Raw genomic sequence first — 22,090 nt, 5'->3', positions numbered from 1 at the left:
TCTGTTTTGTTTTCAGTCAGTTATAGCTGGTATTACTAATTCTTCCCATATTGTTACCATCATTACTAATGTTATAAACATACCCTACAAATGTCAGCCATAAATTTGTCTTTTGTTGTTTTGTTGTTTCTCTTGTCCCTCTACCCTTCCTGCTTTTCTCCCACCCTTACCCCTTCTCCCACCCCTTTCCATCCCCAGCACCGCTTTGGCAGAAGGCTGTTAACATGAGTTTGGTCTGCTCGAGATTCCAGCCCCTTAAGGGAAGGTTTTTTTTTCAGCACTGTAACAGGGCTAAGAACTGCTAGTTCTGTGCTTATGGTGTTTAGCGCTGGTCATTATTATTATAGACCACACAGGAGAGTATGGTCTAGACCTGCCCTCTTGGAAAAGTGTCTTGAGATAACTTGGGTTATGAAGGAGGCCTATAAAAAGAAAGAATGATTGACTGAACTGACTGGGCGTGAAAACATTATTTCTCTAGAATTTGCTTAATGGGCTCGCCAGCAGCTTTGTTGTGTTTGAGATGCTACAGTGGACATGGCTGACTAAACACCCTCTCACTCAGAAAATAAACAAGAGCGTGACTCACCGCTGCTTGTCCTTCATCGCCTAGTCCCACATCACCCCCACAACCATCTCCAATATCATTTGTAGATGCTTCAAATTAGGACTTCCATTCAGAAGCAAGGTCGTGACAGCAATTGTGTTGAAAACAAAGCTTCTACTCTATGTGTGAGGGAAAATTACTCATCTGAAAAAGAAATCCTTCGAAGAATTAGACATCCCAATGTCAACCTGATTAAAAGCCCAACATTACATCACCTCAGAAATTCTGACACATGCCCACACACAACTCTGGACTATGTGAACCCTGCTGCCACTGATTTAAAGCAAGAGGCACCCCAGCTGTGCTCTGAACTCTTGGTAACTGTTTTGTAATGACCCACTGGTGACAGGAGTGGTTCTGAAAGCACTTCTGAGTAGTACCTTCTGAATGGAACACTCCAGTACTTGGACACCTTAATGATTAGGGACAATTGTAGCAATTTTTCTCACATGAATGTGGACATATTTCCACGGTAGGTTTTCAGGAGGGGAAAAAGGTAGAAGCATGACTTCTTCATTACAATGTGCCATTTTTTAGTTTATTTGAAGACTTCATCATTTACCACCCCAAAATGACCGACAACCATATCACAACATCCCACACCTCATAATGATTCTACAGATCTAATTAGATACATTTGTTCTAATTTTCTCTGTCACAGCTTCTTGTCTTCTGTAAATAAGAGATGTGTTCTCAAAGAATGGAGAACAGAGTGACTGAGCATTAATTTTCCCTGATGCGTCACAAAAAGGGCACTAATGGGCTGTTTGTCAAAGTCTGAAAAAAGCGGATTTGTTGGAGTCGCTTCCCTGGTGATGTTGAATGATTTGCTGTTATTCCCATCACATCCCACCAGCAGCTAAATGTATGAAGCCTGAGCATTTACTGGTAATGGACTATAATAGCTCACAATGTTCCTTTACTTAATATCACCTGATGTGACTGAAAGTAATTCAATTTGCTTTGACATTGCCGGTGATTTCTCCGTGAATTAAGTAACAAACAAAACAGCATTGCTTGGTAAAAGTTAATATTCAGCTTTGGACAGAGCAGTTACATCACATCTCCCTAATAACACTTTTATTCCATTTACATTCATATTAACAGAGATACTTTTATACGTAGTAACCACTTTGAAAACGGCAATTAAACACCTTTCGTCTCCTCCAGCTCTCAAGGGAAATGTGCTTGAAAATGGTCATTACCAAGGTGGATAAGCTCTCAGTGTTTTTGTTTGTTCAGCTGTCAGCAAGGGTTGCAGACCTGGCATGACTTACATAAAAATTGCTGGGAGGGTTTGGTAAAGGTCAAGTAAAAACCTCTTAAATTTTTTAGATCGGACCCAAGTTGTGTGTTGATAAAGAGTCCTTTGTACTTTTTGGAGTGGGATATATGCAAGAATTTTAACCAACTCATGTTTTTTAGTCTCCATAATGTATAACCACTTCTAAAACCCTATAATGCCCATCATTTAGTTCTGGGCTTGATTATACTTTAATGACCTGTACTTTTATTACCCTCAAGCTTGGTTTGGTAAGAAAAACAGTCAGTACAGGCAGTACTGTTTTCTATCAGTTTGACTCCCTCAGCATAGTATTATAATGACCCTTTCTAAATGAAGTCAAAACGCAGAAACTGAGGGTCAATGTGCAAGTACAAAAGGCCTATCTATTTTTAGTTCTAAATATGCAAGAACAGTCTTCTGTACAGGCTGTTTATTGTATGCTAAATGGATCACTGAAAAAGTGAGGTGCATTAAATGAGAGTTCACCCACTCTTGCAGGCAACACCACACCACTGATCAAAGCTGATGATTTTTAAGTTACACATTATAATTTGATTTATTAATGTCAGTCAGATTAGAGCCTCTTACAAACCATAAGTATTACTTCCACTGAAAGGCTTAAAGGAACCATAAATTTGGGTTTTTTTATTGCAAAACTGCTTAAGCTAGGTCAGGATGTAAGGCGGTTGGGTGTGAAAAGCCCTTTTTAAAGTCTAGTCACAATTTCTCTGTTCGATTGAGGTCTGGGCTTTGACTTTGCCACTCCATAACATTTACCTTGTTGTCTTCAGACCATTTCTGTGGAGTTTTAGCTGTATGCCTCTGGTCATTGTCTTGGTGGAAAATAAATCCTCTCCCAAATCGTAGTTCTCTTGCAGACTGAATAAGATTGTAGACAAGTATTTCACTATCTTCTGCCACATTTATTTTATCCTCTACCTTTACAAGCCTTCCAGGCTGGCTGCTGAGAAGCATCCCCACACCATGATACTGCCGCCTGCTTCATAGTGGAGATGGTGTGTTTGGTGTCAGCCAAACATGACATGTCATCTGATGGTCAAAAAGCACTATTTTGGTCTCATCAGACCAAAAAATCTTCTTCAAAGTGGCTTGAAGCTTGAAACTCCTCAGAGAAGTCAATGGTGTCTTGGTGGACTCTCTCACTAGTCTGATTCTTGCATGATCACTCAGATTGTGAGGACAGCCTGATCCAGGCAGAGTTACACAGGCCCCATATTCCTTCCATTTCATGATGATGGATTTAACTGAACTCCGGGAGATGATCAGTGCCTTCGAATTTTTTTTGTATCCATCCCCTGACTTCTACTTTTTAATAACCTTTTCTCTGAGTTGCTTGGGGTGTTCTTTTGTCTTCATTGTGTAATGGTAGCCAGGAATACTAATTAACCAGTGACTGCACCTTCCTGACACAGGTGTCTTTATACTACAATCACTTAAAACACATTCACTGTTCTCAGGTGATGTCCATTTCTACTACTAGACTACTAGCACCAATTGGAAGGACTTTTGTTGAATTAGCTCAGTCACTTTAAGGGGATGAATAATTAAGTATTCCCCTAGTTTACATTACATATTTTTGTTTAATTGAATATTTTTGTAGAAATCTGTTTTATAGAGATCAGTTCTTGTGGCAGTTCTGTACTACTGCTATAGTTTTCATGCAAAGATGAGTCCTATTTGTCTATTTGTTAGCAAGTACATTTTGTAAGACATGGAAAAGCTTCAAATTCAAGAGTAGGGAGCTTTATTTTGTAGGGATAAAAGCTTGTGTTTACCACAGACCTTAATTTGAGCATTGAGGGGAAAACTCATTCAAAAATCTAGTAGCCTTATATATGATGGAACCAGAAGTGATAACAGAAATGTTTACATAGTTGGGAATTTTAGGATATTACTACATCACTTTACAGATGAGGCCAAAATGATCGGCTCAACCATGGTAAACAGTTTTTCAAAGCATTCCCCAAAATATACTTAAACAGTGCACAGATTTGAACACATCTTACATCCTAGTTTTATTCTAGATGATTGCATTATTTTACTTTGCACACAGAAACAAAATTATTTCACAAAAAACAAAACTACCAGGGCCTAAATTATAAGCCCTCTTATAATATACAGAAGGATATACAAAGTTATCACAGCATTTTTAAGTGCCAAGAACTGGAGTGAGAAGTATCATCAAGACATACAATGAGAGCCACACAGTCCAGAACAAGCCTGGCAGAGGTAGGAAGAGAAAGACTTGACTGTGAAACTGTGAAAAGAATACTTGTGTGAGATGTGTGTAAAGACCCCAGAACAACTGTCTAGGCACAAGTGAACGACTTTGACAAGTCAGGAACTGTAGTCTCAAAGAAGACAATCCCTCTAGCCATGACCAGGAAATGCTTCAGAAGCAGAGACACCCTCAGAAGAAGAAAGATATGTGAAGATTTTTAAAGAAAACCTCAAGCAGTCAGCAGCAAAACTGGGTCTGGGTCATCACTGTGTCTTCCAGCAAAACAACGACCCAATCAGCATGGAGATTTCACAAACGTCATCAGAGGATCCTTGAAGGACCAAGCTGGGGGTTGAGGAGGTTCATTCAACCAGATAATGGAGAAACTTGTGGTGTCTGTCTGTGGCTACCCTGCGCTATACAACACAACGTGCCTGTTCTGCTGGCACAGGAATAAAAAGGAGTTTGCTTGGAGGAAAAGGAGTGAGGAGGTTGGATTGCCTGGTAAGTTCTGAAAACTTTTGTCCATCACTTTGTCACAGCAGATACAAAGCAGCAATCCTCTCAGTGCAGTCAATCTCAGCCATGTTTGTGGACAACTGACTGTAATGCCAGTTGTGGGAGGAAGTGGCCCCTCCCCTCTCGTGTCTTGTGGGCACTCACATACATAGGATTTGACGAAATAAAAAAAAAAATGAAGTCAACTCCCTTTATTCGCACCTTCAGATTCACACAGTCACTGTTGTTTCATTGTGAATGCTGCAACCCTCCTCCACCCCAGCTACCTCCAGCTTCTCAGAAGTCTACTCCTCATCTGATCCTGCTCCACATGAAGTCATCATGATAGATTCAAATTGACAAAGACTTTGCACATTTCTCTTTCTTTAAAATTTGTTAAATAAACTCGGATTATGATCTCCTGATTGGAATCATTTTGCTACTGTATGCATCCAAAATAAAACCAGCACGTTTGAAAAAAGCTTTGTAAAAAATCCTTGCTCTGATTAACAGCACTTGGGAAATAAAACTTTTGAATTTTGACTCATGATTTCATCCTTATCTGCATATTGACAGTTTTTACCTTTACATCAATGCTGTGTGTAATAGAATATGTTCACAGCGTCGCCAAATGAGAGAAAAGAACATATCAAACAGCCTCATTGCATGCATGACAACAGCATCAGTCAAATTATACTGATGTTACCCCAACTGTCGCCTTGCTTTGTGGAAGGAGAGAAAAGATTCATCCAACCTGAGTGTGACGAAGAATGATGTGTCCTATTGTAGACAGAAGACAGTGGATAGAGTTGGAAACAGGGATGAGAGAGAGGGCAATGAAAAACCCTGACCACCTGCATACATGGGCTGTGACCTAACCGCAAGGCCCCAAAAAGCTATTTTTATTTAATACAATCTTGTAGTGTCTTTTCCTGTTAGAAATAACATCTATTTTCCAATTTTACAAGAGAAGTATCCCCCCCCTCTGATTTCAGTCCTCTTATTTTCTCAGTGAAAACCCATCTAGTCAATGCCATCCAATTCTCCAGCCTCTAAGAAAGAGCCGCAATTCTGTGTCAATTTAATCTTCATGAAGAAAGGCCATCTTATCTCAGCTTATTATGGAATTGTAGACCATCACTGAATTGATTAAAAGGTGTGCTTGTTGAAAGGCTTTGTAAGGCTGCTTTGCAAGACAAAAAGGAGAGATGGTGAATGCGTGTACTGTAAGGTGAAAAATTACCCGTGTAAAAGGAGAGAAAATAACAGTACAATCCCACTACGTCCATGACTGTGATATATTTTTAGAGCCACTCTTAGTGGATTTCACGGTGAGCATCCTGAGAGTGAGACTGGCGCTCCAGTATGACAGACGGCTCATACAGCAGATCATCCTCGCCGAGGTTCGAACTGTGCTCCAAGTTCACAAAATTAGGGATGTTGAAATGGGAAAAGAAAGCCCCTTCTCTGTCGCTTTTACTGTCCTCTAGTAGTCCCTCCAGAGGCTGGTGTCTCTCAGCTTCCTCAACATCCTCTTCCATGTCATCGATCCTCGAGGAGTTAATTGCTCTGTGCAGGTTCGAGGACTCGTGTTGCTTACCGACTGACTTTTCCTGTGATTTCTGCTTTTTTTGGCCCTGATCCTCCTCATTGATGTAGAAGTGAAAGTAAGAGCGGGTTTCCGATAATAACGGACGAGAAAAGGCTTTGTCATTTTCATCCTGGGGGCCGTCAATGTCTACAATACAGCTCCCTGGTCGATGGCGCTTTTCAGCAGAGTCGGGGTTTCTGTTAGTAAAGAAAGAAAAATCCAGTGTTAGGCTATTACAGGAAAAAGGTTTTGGAAACATAATGGCCTTTAATTTTCATTCTTCCCACCCCAAAAAAGCAGCTCTACATAGAAGATAACAGATCATTTCTGAAGTGAATTTGTCCTCTTATACAGAAACCAATACTTAGATTATCCCTACATCTTTTACAGAAAATAAGGGGAACACCAACATAAGTCACATCAAGGAATTCTCATTTAGTATCTCTGCTAATCTCCCCTTAAATGCCATTACCCCTTTGCCATTTAAGCTGCAACCCATATAACATCTTAACAAAAGCAATAACCCTGGATCATCGCAGAACAATTTCCTTTTATCATCATTAAATTGCTTAAAAATCAGTTCGAACAGCATCAGTGAAGCTCATTACTGCTGCGTCCCACTTTGCGTGAATTCACCTTCAGACATGAAAGCTGCAGCTTTGAGCTGAGAGGTGTGAAAGCTTTAGAAAATTAACCCTGCAGATACCAAGAATAGGCCAAAATATTGATATTGAAATATATCTTCCCCCTGACTCTACAAAACACTGGTGCCAAATATTGATCATTTGAGTGTTCTGAACAGATTTTCACGCCAGTTTGACTCGGCCGATAACTTCATGACTCTAATGAAATATGGTGACCTGATGAGATCCTGTAAGGCTTAAGAAGTTGATCATTTGTGATGATCTTTAAGCAGCTGAAACTGAGTGTCAATGTGCAAATACGCATATTTTTAGGTTTACTACATATGAAAAAGCAGTGTTTTGGACAGGTTTAACCTTTGCTGGAAGGGTTGCTTCAGAAATATTGCAGAAATTAAGAGTACACAAACTCCTGCAGGACAACTACACCACTGGTTTAACTAACACTGATTTAACCTAAATACTGTACATTTTCTGCTTTTGACCTTTTTGGAGGTATTTTGTATTCTTTAGTCAATCAAATATTAAATCTCACATGTATTTCTTGCACTATCAACCCAGAATTGCTGCATCATGACATCTATATTGTAGCCATATATTGCATTTCATATAGAGTATCATATCATGTAACATGTTTTGCATCGTATCATGTATTATGCATTGTAATGTTTTGTTTAATATATCCTGTATTGCAATGGATTTAAAACTTCCAGTCTGGCTGCAGAAGCTCCCCTTTGCAGACCCCACTGTGACACACCAGCTCAGTCAGGATGGAGATGCATGGTAACACCTCTAAATAAAATCAAGTTAGGGTAAGGGTTAAGGAAAGGATTAGGATGCCAAAAGATAAAAATTCAAAATCTGACCTGTAAAACCTGACTACAAAACATTTTTAAAAACTAAACAGTGTGCTTGTGGGAATAAATCTTGTCCTCCATGAAAACACTGCTATTCAAGCTAAGGCTAAAGCTAATGAAGCTATGTAGCACATTCAGCTGAAGACTGTAAAAACAAACCCACATTTTGTTCAAGTAAAATAGCAACTAAGCTAATGTAGCTAAAACTAAATCTAACAAAGTTATTTCAGCTATGTAAGTTTAAGCTACACGCTGAAGTTAACATAGCTATTTTGGTTATGTTTACTACATAGCAGATGTAGCTACATTCGTATTAGCTACGTTTGCTAAATCACTTGTAAAGCTAAAGCTAATGAAGCTACATTGGCTTACATAGTATCATTAACTACTTAGCTTGCATAGCTACATTAGCTTTGGCTGTAGGGAGCCACTTTTTGGGTCACTATTTCTAAAACAGGTCTATAAATTATTTAATCCTGGATATGACCTTTGGCCTTTTAAGTTGTATTTATGAAATCTTGCTTAGTCTGTAAAATCATGTTAGATGATAAGATGCTAAAAGGTCAGACGCCCTTTGCTATTAAGGGAGCTAACATATGGAATACACTCCCTACCAACCTTAAAGTAAACCAAAGTCACCAAAACTTTCAATCAAAACTAAAGGAATTTTTAAAAGTGAGTCAAACATGTAGTCATGTGTAGGGGTGCTGTTAGCATGGATGGTGTTTTAATCCTGGATGTATCTTTGATGCTTATTAATATATTTTCTAATTACTTGATTTTTTTTCTTCTTCATTTTCAAATGTATGAATGCATGTTTGTGCATCTGTGCACAAGATATGCATTGTACACATGCAAGTCTTGAATATATGGAGTTAATTGAAGGGAGAGCATTGAATGACTCGTGTAAGTAAGCTTTCTGTATGTTCTATATGATTCCCTCTCAGGGACAGGCATTGGAAATTAGCATCAGCTACAATTGCTGTGGTGTAGTACATGGAAAATTGTTGTTCAGTTCTCTATGTATACAGCATCTGTCCCTGCCAAATAGACCAATAAAAAAGTTAGCAATGTGGCTATTTCATGCTTGCAACTGCCAGACTTTATGGATAAATTTGAAAAAAAAAGAAAAAAAAATCTGAAATGGCAAGTACGTTGTACCAGCAAATTCTGTCGTTTCCATCCCAACAAAGGCAGTGTCTCACAGCAGTGGTCTGAGAGAGGGGGGCATCTGAGAGCTAAGGTCTGCAGCCAGGCCCCTCTCAACTTTTTTGCTGAAGGTACACCTATAACAAAGCCAAATTCTCATGGTACACCTTATCATATCCACACAAAACATCCTCTTTAACCTGTGTTACAGTGTCTTTAGTTGTTGTATGCTCTGTAGAAATAGCTTATGGTTGTAACATACCCACTCTTGTCTCTGGCACACCAGTGTGCCTCAGCAAAACATCTGGGAATCAGTAATGTGTAGTATTTTTATTCTGTAATGTATCTGTATTGAGTCTTGTCTTATTTATTATGTCTCATCTCATGCATTCTATATGATTAATCCTATCACTGTAACCAAATACTTTTCTTTTGTTTTATCATTTTTATTCTGTATATTGTTTCATGTCTTGTAATCTGTATATTCTTCATTATATCATATAAAATATCATGGATGTGTATTGCTTCATCTTTCATACCATGCATCATTTAGTGAATCATACTGTCTATCTGATTGTGTATTGCATTGATGTTGAGTGATACAACCCTTGCAGATACCACAGATACCACATAATGTTATACTCACTCTTGATGTGGTGCTCCTGTTTTCGTGAGCAGCGTCAGAACAAAGAACATGAAAATGACAAACACAGCAAGTCCGACCCAGAAGCCAATGACGATGGAGTCTGAAATGTCAGAGAAGATAGAGCCATATTAGAGTGCTTTGAGCCAACTCACCTTTCTGCACTTACTTGTGATTTAATTCCACACAGGGCCACATGGATGGTAATTAAGTCAGTATTCTGTATTCCTAAAATAGGATTACAGCTGCCAGTTTGTCTGGATGCTTGCTGATGGTTCTTTGGGATTTCATTAATTGGCTTTCCATTATCAGAGAAGCACAACTTGGCAGTACAGGTGCTGCATGAATTACTGCAGACAGATAATTTGTTGTAGCCTAAGCAGGAGGCACGTGTCAGCCCAGAGAGAATAGGCGCCACGGGAAATTAATTAGCATATATTAGTAGTCCAAAGGTGAGTGACCCTGAAACATCCTAATGAGCACTAACAGTAGGTTCTGATGTGTTTGAGAACATGATCGGTCAACCATTTTTCCAACTAGATAACATAGGGTGACATTATCAAAGCGTCACTACACAAAATTTTTTATAAATTTGGTTTAAGCTCAGTTTAGGGTCATAAGGAGGACGGCGTTGGAAGGCGCGCGCACATATATTAATGAAGTAAAAAGGCGGCAAAAGCAATGAAAGAGGGTGACAACTTACATCTGTGCGCTTTAAGTCCTTCAAAAGACACGGGCTCCTCGTCGTCGTAATATTCATACTGCCACACATAGTCACTGCGACGTGCGCTCGTATGGCTCCGGTTGTGGATAGCGGACATTTCCAACGATTTCACAACCTCTACAATAACAACAACAACAAAAAACAAAATCAAAACCAGCCGTTCTAAGGGGGCTAAGATGGTGATATTTTTGTATCCAGAAAGTTTTGGCTACAAACCACAAGCTCCGGGGACTGGAAACCTCTGCGTTGATGTTATCCACCGCCTGTGAATTGGGGGATTACGCAAACAGCTCCTTGGATATCAACTCCGTCTTCTGTTTATAAACCCGAGCAAAAGAGGTGATAAAAAGCCATAAGATCCATGGCTTTACCATCTCGCAAAAATCCATCCATCCTTGTGTTTTGCAAGCAAAGCAGGAGTGTGAAAGAGAGCTGCTGTGTGCGCATCACCTCCATGCAGCATCCTCCACTATATGCCTCTCTCACTCCCTGCAAACACTGCTTAAAAACAGAGACGCTCCTCTCATCCAGTCACTGAGCTGCAGGCTGACGCTGCTCTGCTTCCAAATGAATGACAAAGCTTTTGAAAACACTCATCTCATCTATTGATAGGGTTTTAATTTAATAATTTCTAAGTCTATAGGCTTATGAAATCCTTTAAAGCACCATGTGAGAGGGTTTTTGATAATTAAAAAAACAGACCGCAATTAACGTAGTCACGTCTTTATGACCTACAAAAGCAAACACAAATTTCAGAATAAAAACTATTTCTGCACGCTTATTTTCAATGCCTTAAACCACTGCCAAGGGGTAGGTGTCAGGCAATAAGAGAAACAGTTATTAAAATGAAGCAGAATGAGATGTCTTGTAACTTTCACGTGCAGGGCGAAATCAGCAAAGAGAGGGGAGAGCTTTCATTCCTGGTTAAATCGGTTCATTACTGTACACAAAGGACACCACCTCCGTCAGAACGGAAGTGACACTGCTGGTATGAAGTATTTGCTGTTTTAGAAGTACTTACATGAATAGTAGCTTAGCTACATAGCTGCATTTGCTTTTTTTAAAAATCTAACTGCTGGACAGTGGAAAGAGTCAGAAACAGGGACATGAGAGTGGGGGACAGCAACAGGCCGGAGCCGAGCCGTTCTCATACATGGGGCACACCACAACCACCAGGCCGTCTGAGCCCCAGTAGCTGCATTCGTGTGTTTTCAGTTAGCTTGTCACATGAGTACACTTATTAGTCGAGAGGGGTTTGGCTTCAGATGGCCGACCACTTTTTTTTAAAATTCAACTTTATAAACAAAGTCTTGCAGTTACAATCATAAAATAACCAAATCACAAACATTAGAGACTAAGCAACATTTCATAAATACAACAGAAAAAAGGCCAGATGTCTAATCCAGGTATAATGTATCGGCCTGTTTTAGAATTAGCTATGCAAACAGTGCTCGCTTTAACTCACTAAACTCGCTTTAACTCTGTTAGCTTTAGCTAAAGCTAACATAGCTATGAGAGCTACATAATTAATGTCGCTACGGAAGCCAGCGTAGCTATGTTAGTTTTAAAATGAGGAACATGAACTTCGGCAAACAGCTTTAGTAAACATAGCGAAAGCCAGTGTAGCTACGTTGGCTACATAGATAAAGGAGCTATATAGCAGACATAGGTAAGCTAAAGTGAACATAGTAACAAAGCTAATGTAGTTAATGTCCGTAACATGGTTGCATTAGCTTTAGCAAACACAGCATAAGCTTATGTTACATTTAGCTTCAAAAGCTTTGCTACATTGGCTACCTATCTACATTATCTAAATAGCCAACAAAGCGTTGTTAGTTCTGGCTTTAGCTGCGTTAGCTGCATGAGAGTGTTTTCATGGAGGACAAGCTTTTTTTCCCTGTAAACAGCCTGTTTACTTGGCTTTATCTGGAGCTTTTCCACGATGACTTGTGACTCCACTGATCCACACCAAGCCGTGCTGATTTACTTTCCATCACCAGTTTAGCTGCGTCGGACTATGCAGAGCTGCACCAAGAATGGTCCTGCTCTGGAGCAGGGCCCGAGCGTGCCCACTCCGCCTACAAGTGCACAGTGGTGATGTAACAGTGGTTCGTCAACATTTAGGGACGCCTCACATACGTGTTTAAGTTGCAACCGCTTCACTAAACTTTGAAATACCTGCTGGCTCACCAATAGCAGGAGAAGAGGAAACTGAAGTAGAAAACAGCTCCTTTTCCACTTTCAAATCCAGACTAAATAATGATCCTATCCATAATAAATGATTACATGTTGCACATAGTGTGACACAGCTCTGTATTTGAGGAGACATCTGAAATGATTCATTAGCAGTCAGCGTTTAGACTCTAGGAACAAATTAGACACAGATGAGATTATATCAGACAGGAAGATGGGAAAATAACATCATTTGAATATGTAATGCAGTGAATGACCGTGAGTAATTTGAGAACAGGTTAATAGCTATTTAATGACACAGTTTTCTGATATTTACCTCTATTAGAACATGCAGTTTGGTTGTAATTTTGTGCACAACATGACAATAGCAACAGGGCTTTAATACAGAAGATATCACATAAGAGAAACCAACAGGGACATAAATGAAACCCTAAAAGAGCTGTTAACACTTCCCTGAGGCCACAAATCCATAAAATGTTCTACTTTTTCTGTCTATTTAAAACACATTTGAAAATGTTCACATTTTTTAGTTGAAATCTTGATAAAACATGTTACTGCTGTGCTTTCAATGACAACAAATATCTGTTTAATAATGAACTTTGTAAAACCCCATGCTGTTTTGTAATTTTTCTCCCAGCAGAAAGTGCATCTCCAAATACTCAAGCCATTTGCCCTTTCAGTGGAGCGAGCCCTTGTTAAAAGCTTGTCAGCAAAGCAACCATGATGAAGGGTTAAAAGATTATTCACAAAATATTTACTTACTTGAATATGTCTGATTCAGACTAGAAACATTCAGTAATACTGTAAAAGACCACATCACTGCATGTCGTCTTTTCATCCTTTGATCAGTCATCATTAGTAATCCAGCATTTCTTTAATTTCTGAAGCACCACTTGAGCACAGCCCCCACATGTCTCCATTCAATCTCTGATGCTCATTCTCATCATCATGGACACTGCATTTACTGATCAAAAGTGCATAAAATACATCAAAACCTAGATTCTGTCCTTTAAAATACTCTACAAAGAACGAAAATGGTGGTACTGTTTATGTAAATGCAGTGTTGCTCTGTTTGTGAGTACAGAGAATGAATTGTTTTCTGGCCAACCATGATTCGGATCATTTGGTATCATCTGTTTGATTTAGTAAGTCATCCTCTTCAGTAGAGGAACACAAATGTGGAACATCTGAAAAAACAAACATCTTAAAAACCGTGAACTCTTAACCTTGAGCTGAGACTTCAAGGCTTTTTTATAGACTTAGTCAATGGACTTGAGCTTGTGTTGCACTTTTCTTGTCATCTGACAAGTCAACAAGCTTTTACTCTGCAGGTCACATCTACCCATTTGCAGTCTGGCTGCAGACCCTCTTGAACACCACCACGGTGAGATGCTGCCTTGGTCAGAACAGAAATCCACGCCAAAACTTTCAAAATAAAAACTTTTTTACTTCCAGTTTGGGTAAGAGTTAGGATACCAAACACTAAGACTGTGTTCGAAATCACTCTCTAGTCACTCTATAGTGCACTATATAGTGAACGCGCCGTTTTGTAGTGGTGTCCGAATTCTGAGTGAATATTGTTATTCACTATATAGTGCACTCATTGTATCCCACAATGCATTTCGAAAAGTAGTGAACAACTGATGGTCACTAGGCCAGCAATATTTACCATCATGCATCGCTGTTGCTGCTCTCAAACATGACAGACAAAAGAGAGGAGCACAGGAACACATATAAAAATTTTTTTCATATACTTTTTTGTTTGTTGGTTTTAACCAAAGTATATAATCTGTAAGAAAATGTTAAGGATTCCAAACAGAGTAACTTTTTCCCCCTATGAGGATTACAAAACATGAAACCATCATCTTTGTGCAAAAATAAGTTATAATACAAACAAAAAATTATATTATTTAGCCACTTAAGACAAAAACCTTTTTATCTATAAGTAGGTTTTAATTTTTTTGTGAAAATACGTTACATTTTGTATCAGTTTTCAGTGAAATTCTACCGTTAATGTCGATCCTCAGCCGTTGTCATCAAAATCTACAATCCGATGTTGCTAAACGTTTTAATTGTGAGATGATGATGACGTCATTGCTCGTGGCCAGAGTCGTTTCCGTGTATGTATCGTGTCCGTGGTGTATTTACAGTGAGTGCACTATGTAGTCCACTATATGCAGCTCAATATATAGTGGATTGGGAGTAGGGAATGAGTGAGTGGTTTCGGACACAGTCTTAAACTCAACAACCTGACTTGCAAAAGCTAATAACAAAACATTAATAAAGCAAAGTAAACAGTCTACTCAGAAAAAAAAAAAAATCTTTGCCCCCATGAAAACACTAGCACACAGATGTAGCAAAGGCTACATTTATTGGAGCTATGCTAGCTATGTAAGCAAGGTAATGCAACTACGTAGCTAACTCTAAAGCTAATGAAGCTATGTTAGCTACATTACTGTTTTATAAATAGTTATGCGAACAGTAGCTCACTTTAGCTAAAGCTAATGTAGACACATTGGCTTACACAGTACCATTAACTACATAGCTACCCAAGCTGTTAGCTGTACTCTGTTTTATTAAATGTTGCTTGGTTTTTAATGTTTGCAGTGTTGTTATTTCATGAATGTAACTACCAGACTTTATGAATAATGCTGAATAATAAAAAAATATAAAACATTTTATCAGCAAAATAGATCCCTATCATTCTAAGAGGCATCTCAGTGGTATGCAAGAGGGATCAGATACCTTTCCCACATTCGCTGCTTTAAGATATATGTAAAACAGTAACATGATAAAGCTGATGTATAGACCAGAGTCCATGTCTGTCATCAGGTAATCCACGTTGCAAAACTCCAATATGGCAGTGGTAAGAGGTGCTGAAAAAAAATCAGTTCACATCAGAATCACAAGTATTATTTAAAAGAAACTGAATTAATCCAAATATCCAAGAATCTATAGTTTTACATGGACTTAGGTACATCCTAAATGCATTTTCAAAAGCAGAGAGTTTGAGCACAGTATACCTAGAACAGGTTTTTCCTCCGTGCACCTATCCATCCTCTCTGGCATGGAAATACAGCAGGTGGTGGCTCATTAGCAGTGCTAGCTTAGCGGTGGTTATGTTTACATTGCCATGTCTGACATACTGACAAGCTGCCAACACTGTTTACGGAGTCATGAGTTATTCAAGCTGTCCAGTTTTACCAAACGAAAAGTTTTAAGACTCACTGTGGATCTTACAATGCCAGGTAAGAGGAAGTTTGACCCGACCTATGCTATGTGTGCTAAAGTACATCACTCAAGTAATGTTGCCTACTGTAGGAATGCCCAAATACCTGAGATCACGTCATACAAGCACATTCATGTGATTTTAAAATATGTAGAACAGCCAACAACTGACATGGGCAATTGAATATGGGGATCTATCATCTTTTCACCTCAAAGGCTGGTGTTACGATTTATTGAGTGACCGTGTTAACTGGTGACGACATGTCAGATGCGTCTGTGTTTGTCTCAATAATATTAAAGCACTCCTTTGATAAGCTTCTCACTTAATTCCTATCTTCTAAACATATTTTAGACATAACAAACTATTCTGTGTTTTAACAGTGTTGTTAACATGACAATCGACACATTAAGCAGAACAGTCACCAGTGAACATGGTGACTTGTTAAGCCATTACACCTACTAATGCCCCAAATAGTCTTCACATTAAATAGCTAATTTTTCAATTCAACACAAATATTTTTTTTCTTTTTTTTAAGGTTTTACATGTAATAACTATATTGATAAATCACTAAACATTATGATAGTAGCAGGAGCAGCTATGATGATAATGAAATGGAGAGGACTGATATACTGTAGGTAATAGCAGCTGAAGATGAGCTCCTCTCTTTGTTATTCAATTTTAATTATGATGTCCACATTTATATAGTATCACATTTCTGCATTTCTCTAAGTTTAATGCTTGAGTTTCATCCTGAAGGTCTAGTCAGGGAAAGTGGCTGCAAATTGGCCATAGTTAGAGACCTGTACGTATGGCATCTGCTTTGAATTTTTCGTATGATGCAATAATCATTTCAATAGTCCACGTTAAAAAGACATTTTTAGAACTACATTAGAAAGTTTCCTGCTGTATACAACTTTTTCAATCGGGAGAAGCAAATTCATTAAACATTGTTTATTATAATAAATATCATGGAACTGTATCTTGACAGAAGTTCTTTGACTCTGTGGGGAGATTTTGTGATCAAAGAGTGTCTGCTCTGAGCTGCAGGAGAATAAATCCCTCATGAAGTCCAGACACTGGTGGACAAAGAAAGACCAGATGGGTGAAGAGCTGTCGGCTGATGATTCTGAGAAGAGAGGCGGTGATGAGGAGATGCACAAATCACAGCAAAGACAGAAAGCAGAAGAGAGCAGAGCCATGATAGGCTAACAGTTTGGAAGAAGCATGATGCTGTTGGTTGGAAGAGGCCAGCCAATGAGACAACTGCTTTCAAGGTGACAGCCCCCAGACTGATGACTGACTAGACGAATGACAAAAATAGTAAATGAGAAATTATTGTGAAAGCAAAAACATAACCTTCAGACTGAACTCATGGTAGAGCTTCTTTTACTAAACTTCAATCCTCTAAATCAGTGTTTCTCAGCTAGTCTAGCTCCTTAATAAGAAATTCCAACCCAAATTTCTGAAAATGTTTGATCCCCAATGTTGCAGTTTGGACCTTGATGGAACAGAAGTTGACAAAAAAGCAAGAGTGGATACATTTTGGTAATTTTCAAGAGATGTAGTAGAATAACATCAGTATTATGAGACAAGTGTTATCATCCAGAGAAAAGTAAGTAGATAATCATGTCTAAGTACAGAGAACGCTACCTAAATTTACTCTTAATCACAGAAAAACAGTATAAAATAAAATGCATGATGTCTTTGGGCTTTTGTACATCATTGTATCATCATTTGCAACTCTTTGAAAACAGCTTTGATACCACCTTTGGGCTCCAACCCACCAGCTGTGAGTCACTCTTCTAAATAAAGGCATGAAAGTCCCCCAAAATGTGAAGACCTGAAATTATTGGGTGCCTAAGTGTCTTGATTTGGCACCATTTTGTGGTAGCATTACTGATGACATAATTATATACTAGTACACCATATCCACTTGACCGCTGATAATGTGCAAAGCTCTTCACTATATACAACAGCTTTTAAAGTACTGGTATATTCAGATGATATCTGAATCATTTGAAACTACCAGTACCAGATCTCAATCTCTACAATCAGCATTAGCTCTGAATATAATTATTGACATGTTGGATAAACTGAGACCGGGCAGATGGTCGCCTCACAGGTCCAACCTGGAAACCCAGAATGAATCGCCTGATAAACAGATTTCTCTCATTTCAGCTGGCATTTTGTTATTTTTGCACATTTGTGTGCCATTGCAATTATTAGAAAGGTGCTGTCTAAAACCTGCACAGTATGATAAGCTCAAATCAAAGCACTAATTTCTCTGTTAATCATCTAACCCTGGAATAATGACGCTGACTCATGATACTTTTAAAGCCGTTACTGATTAGAGACTGCCTCATCCAAATGCTGTCTTTTGAACAATTAACTCCCAACTTCCTATGAGGTACTATGCACACATATCTCTAAAATTACCATGATTACTTCTGTCAGCCCTCCTTTTCTATCTCCAGTTTACTTCTCCACCTCTTCAAGACAATTTGCAGTAGAGAAATGCCCCGGACTCAGTGCAACAGAAGAGCAGTCTGTGATATAAGAAAATGAATTATAAATTTCACACACCGGTTTTTGAGGCTGCATCAAAGCTTACTGATCTGGTTTAAAGCCTCATATTCCTCTGCTGTTCAATAATGCATATTTAAATAAAAGAAACCACACTCTTAAATTGGTCCCACTGTCAATGCTGCTGGCTGTTAATCTCTCTGCTACTGCTTTGTTCTCTTTCTGCCACCATGATCACTTGGAGGGGAAATACTGTGCCAGTTTCACAGTGGATGCTGCAAAGACTTTGATCACGAGAAACGTGCCTAATGGTAGCTAGTAGCACAATGCTTACACTGCTTGTTTTGAAGAAAAACCCTCTTTGTATCCCCTATACGTTCTTCTACTTCAACTGAAATACCTACATTTACTCACTGTGCTCCTGTAAAGTTAGAAGGCATTGATGATTGTATGATCAGTAGTATAAATTACTCTACAAAGGGACAACAAAGGCTTTCTGGATACACAGGATTTACACTGTACATTATTTGCTGAACACTTTGCTTTGGAAATAGGGCAGCCTTCATTACATGGTTGTCATGTAATCAATCATTCTTTGTTTGTATAGCGCCAATTCATAACCGAAGTTATCTTAAGACACTTTACAAAGAGGGCAGGACAAGACCATACTCCTTGATGTGGCCTATTATTATAAAGACCAGCACCACCATGAGCTCAGCTTTAGCAGTATTTAGCCTTGAGGAAAACCTTCCCTGTAACTGGCAGGACTTGAGCTCATGTTGACGACCATCTACCCATCCAGAGGGGTAGGGGACAAGCAGAAAGAGGGACAAGAGAAACAACAAAACAACAAATGGAAGACAAAGCTATGGCTGTCATGGCCATAAAGGTATCTCCTATTTTGTAGGATAAGACTCTAACATCAATAATGATGTTAGCAAATTGTGAAGAATTCACAATAACAGCAATGATTGATAGAAAACAGACCAATGCAATATTAGCACTAGCAGCTAGGATTATAGCAGGTCTAGTAGAATTGGTTCCAGCTGAGAACCAACTTTTTGGGTCATGAACCATTATTTTTTGGGGTTGAACGTGCCAGCTGGTTTAAAATTATTCCAGGGAACCAGGACCGGCACATATCACATTACAAATCACATTAGTGATATTGCCTGAAGCAACAATTACCTGAAAGTTGAAATAAATGCTCATTAAAGCCAGTGTTAGAATTCTCAATCTTCATTCCATCTATTCTATTCTAAAGCTCTAACCCATTTCTGTTGTACTTCCAAATCAAAAATAATACTGTTTGCAAAAGCAATATTTAGTCATAACCCTAGGTTGTTTTTTTTTTTAATTTTTGTCTCTGCTGTAGTTTAGATGATCTATTTTTCTTGTGTGCCATTTTGGGGTCAAACATCTTTTTACTTCAAGAATACACAACAGAGAGAAAATTAATCAAACCATTTAAAATCAAACTTAATTATTTTTTCCATATTTTAAATGCTATGCTCCAATATTATTGTCTGTCCTGGTTTTAACACCCTAGAGTTCATTTTTTTTTAAAACTGTGCAGCCATCCTCAACCATTAAAATGTCATTTTAATGATAAACTGGCTTCTTTTATAAGCCTGCAGACCTGTTGTGCATGCAGATGACCCTGCCCAGTGGGTGCAGTGCTCTCTGACTCACCACTGCAGCTGCTGCAGGTGGGCGGTGAGTTTTGATTGACAGCAGCAATATCAAACATGAAGTCTGCTGGTGAACACCAAAACACTGTTTATGACCATGATACTACAGACCAGTAGCTTACATTCATCACATGCTGCTTCTTATTAACTCTCACTTCACTCATTCGGCAGCTAACACATGGGAATAGAGCTGTAAAAGAAAAACACAGAGGGCAGAGGGGACTCTGACAGCGTATATATCTTAATGAGCATGGTTTCAGGAACTTTTGTGACTATTTAAAAGATGATGTGAAATATTCATGCAGCAAATTCTGTATCTGCATTGTTGCTATGTGCAGTGAATAATTCAGAAGACTTTGCCTTGACTGCTCGACATCAGGACTGAAGCTGTTTTTTTTTGCCTCTTGCGCCATGTCAGTTTCTCCTGTCTTATTACGCAAAAAGAGCCTTTTACCCGCTCATATACTGAGCATTTTCCTCGCTTGATCTCTGTCAGGCTGGTTAGATGTCCATGTCATCAAACAAATGGGCGTCATGTCGTTCACTGGATTGATCAGGAATTCCAAAGATAAGTCAATGAATGGAAATTGAAGGAAATTGACGCTTTAGCATAAAGACCTAGGAAAAATCAGGAGCTAGCCTTTAGGTCATAGAAATTAGAAGTCCAATATGTCTGTCTGGTAAATGAGGTTGCTAGCTAACAAAATGAAAGCGTTTAGCAGAAGTGTTTGAATGCTAGCATCATCTAGGGCTAGCTTGCAGATTATAAAACATATTGTAAGTTTGTTATATCTATCCAGCTTGAATAATTAGCCTATTTAGATGTATTTCCAGCCACTGCTTAGCTATTGGGAATGAGCAAGGCTGCCTATAAGTGGGAATAAAGGGGAGAGCCTCTCAGGGCCCAGCCAAACTAGGGCCCATGGAGGTCAGCAAAGTCAAGGTCAATTGTAAAATAAAGTTATAACAACCATATTTTATTATCAGCATTAACAGTACTAACCAATCTTATCAAAGTGTCAAAAGATTGAAAAGCGACTTTTAAAGATTGGGTAAAAAGTGGCAATTTGTGGCAAAAAAAGTGTAACAAGTGGTGAAAAAGGTGGCAAAATGGAAGATAAGCAGCAAAAACCATCAAAAATTGGTTAAGATTAGCAAAAATTGATAAAATGGAGAGAAAAAAAGTGGCAAAAAGGATTAAAAGTGGCATAAAAGCAAAAATTGGTTAAAATGTGGCATAAATGGGTTAAAAAGTGGCCATAATGGAATTTTTAAAAAGAGTGGCAAAATGGGGGAAAAGTAGCAACAAAGTGGCAAAAAGCAGCAAAATGGGTTATAAAAGTAGCTAAAGGGAGCGGCAAAAATGGGTTAAAAGTCACCAGAAAGTGGCATCAAGCAATGAAATATTTTAGCTCTTGATGTGTTGGGACTGTTTGATTTTATTGTATTTTACTGTATCGTGTTACTGTTTGTATATTTGTTTGATTATGTTTTGTGTATTGTCATGTCTTTTCGTGGACCCCAGGAAAAATAGTCGTTACTGTGGTAACAACTAATGGGGATCCGACGTAAATAAATAAATAAATAAATAAAGCAGGAAAAATAGGTGTCAAGTGGGAGAAAGGGTTGAAAGCACAAAAATGGCTAAGAAGTGTCAAGAAAGGGTGAAAGGCAGTGAAATCTGTTAAAAGTGGCAATTAATAGCAAAAGCGGCAAAAACTGATTAAAAGTAGTACAAAGAAGTGGCAAAAATGGGTTAAAAGTAGCAAATAGAGTAGCAAAAACTGAACAAAACAAGAGTGGTAAAAATGGGTGAAAAGTGGCAAAAAAACCCTGCAAAAATGGGTTAGCAAAAGAAGTGGCAAAAATGGGTTAAAAGTCACCATAAAGTGGTATCAAGCTGCAAAAATGGGTTAAAAGTCACTACAAAAGTGGGAAAAATGCGTGACAAGAGGGAAAAAAAGGATGAAAAATGCAAAACAAATGGGTTGGAAGTGGCAAAAAGAAGTGGCAAGAATGGGTGAGAAGTAACGTTTTGTTGGATTAAAAAGGATTAAATGGATTATAATGTGGTCGTATTTATTAAAAAGTAGTATGAATAAATAATTTTAACATCAGAACCCAATAACAGCTTGACACACTTAGCCGGAATGCTAGCACCAATGCTGCTGATCAATGACATCATCAATTAATCCCAAAGATCCCTTGCAGTACTTG

General features: G+C 38.5%; 1 protein-coding gene across 1 annotated transcript; it reads right to left on the bottom strand.

Moving 5' to 3' along the window:
- Nucleotides 1-5,948: 5,948 nt before the first annotated feature.
- On the bottom strand, nt 5,949-10,557 carry LOC121521919 (melanocortin-2 receptor accessory protein 2A-like). Its single transcript, XM_041806126.1, has 4 exons — nt 10,454-10,557; nt 10,217-10,354; nt 9,517-9,616; nt 5,949-6,420 (listed from the first exon to the last, which is right to left on the bottom strand). The coding sequence occupies exons 2-4, from the start codon at nt 10,332-10,334 to the stop codon at nt 5,949-5,951; spliced, it is 690 nt and encodes a 229-aa protein (XP_041662060.1). The 5' UTR covers nt 10,335-10,354; nt 10,454-10,557.
- Nucleotides 10,558-22,090: the final 11,533 nt, after the last annotated feature.

Source organism: Cheilinus undulatus, linkage group 14 (genome assembly GCF_018320785.1).
Source record: "Cheilinus undulatus linkage group 14, ASM1832078v1, whole genome shotgun sequence".
NCBI lineage: Eukaryota > Metazoa > Chordata > Actinopteri > Labriformes > Labridae > Cheilinus > Cheilinus undulatus.
This window is presented reverse-complemented; position numbering and strand designations above follow the sequence as displayed.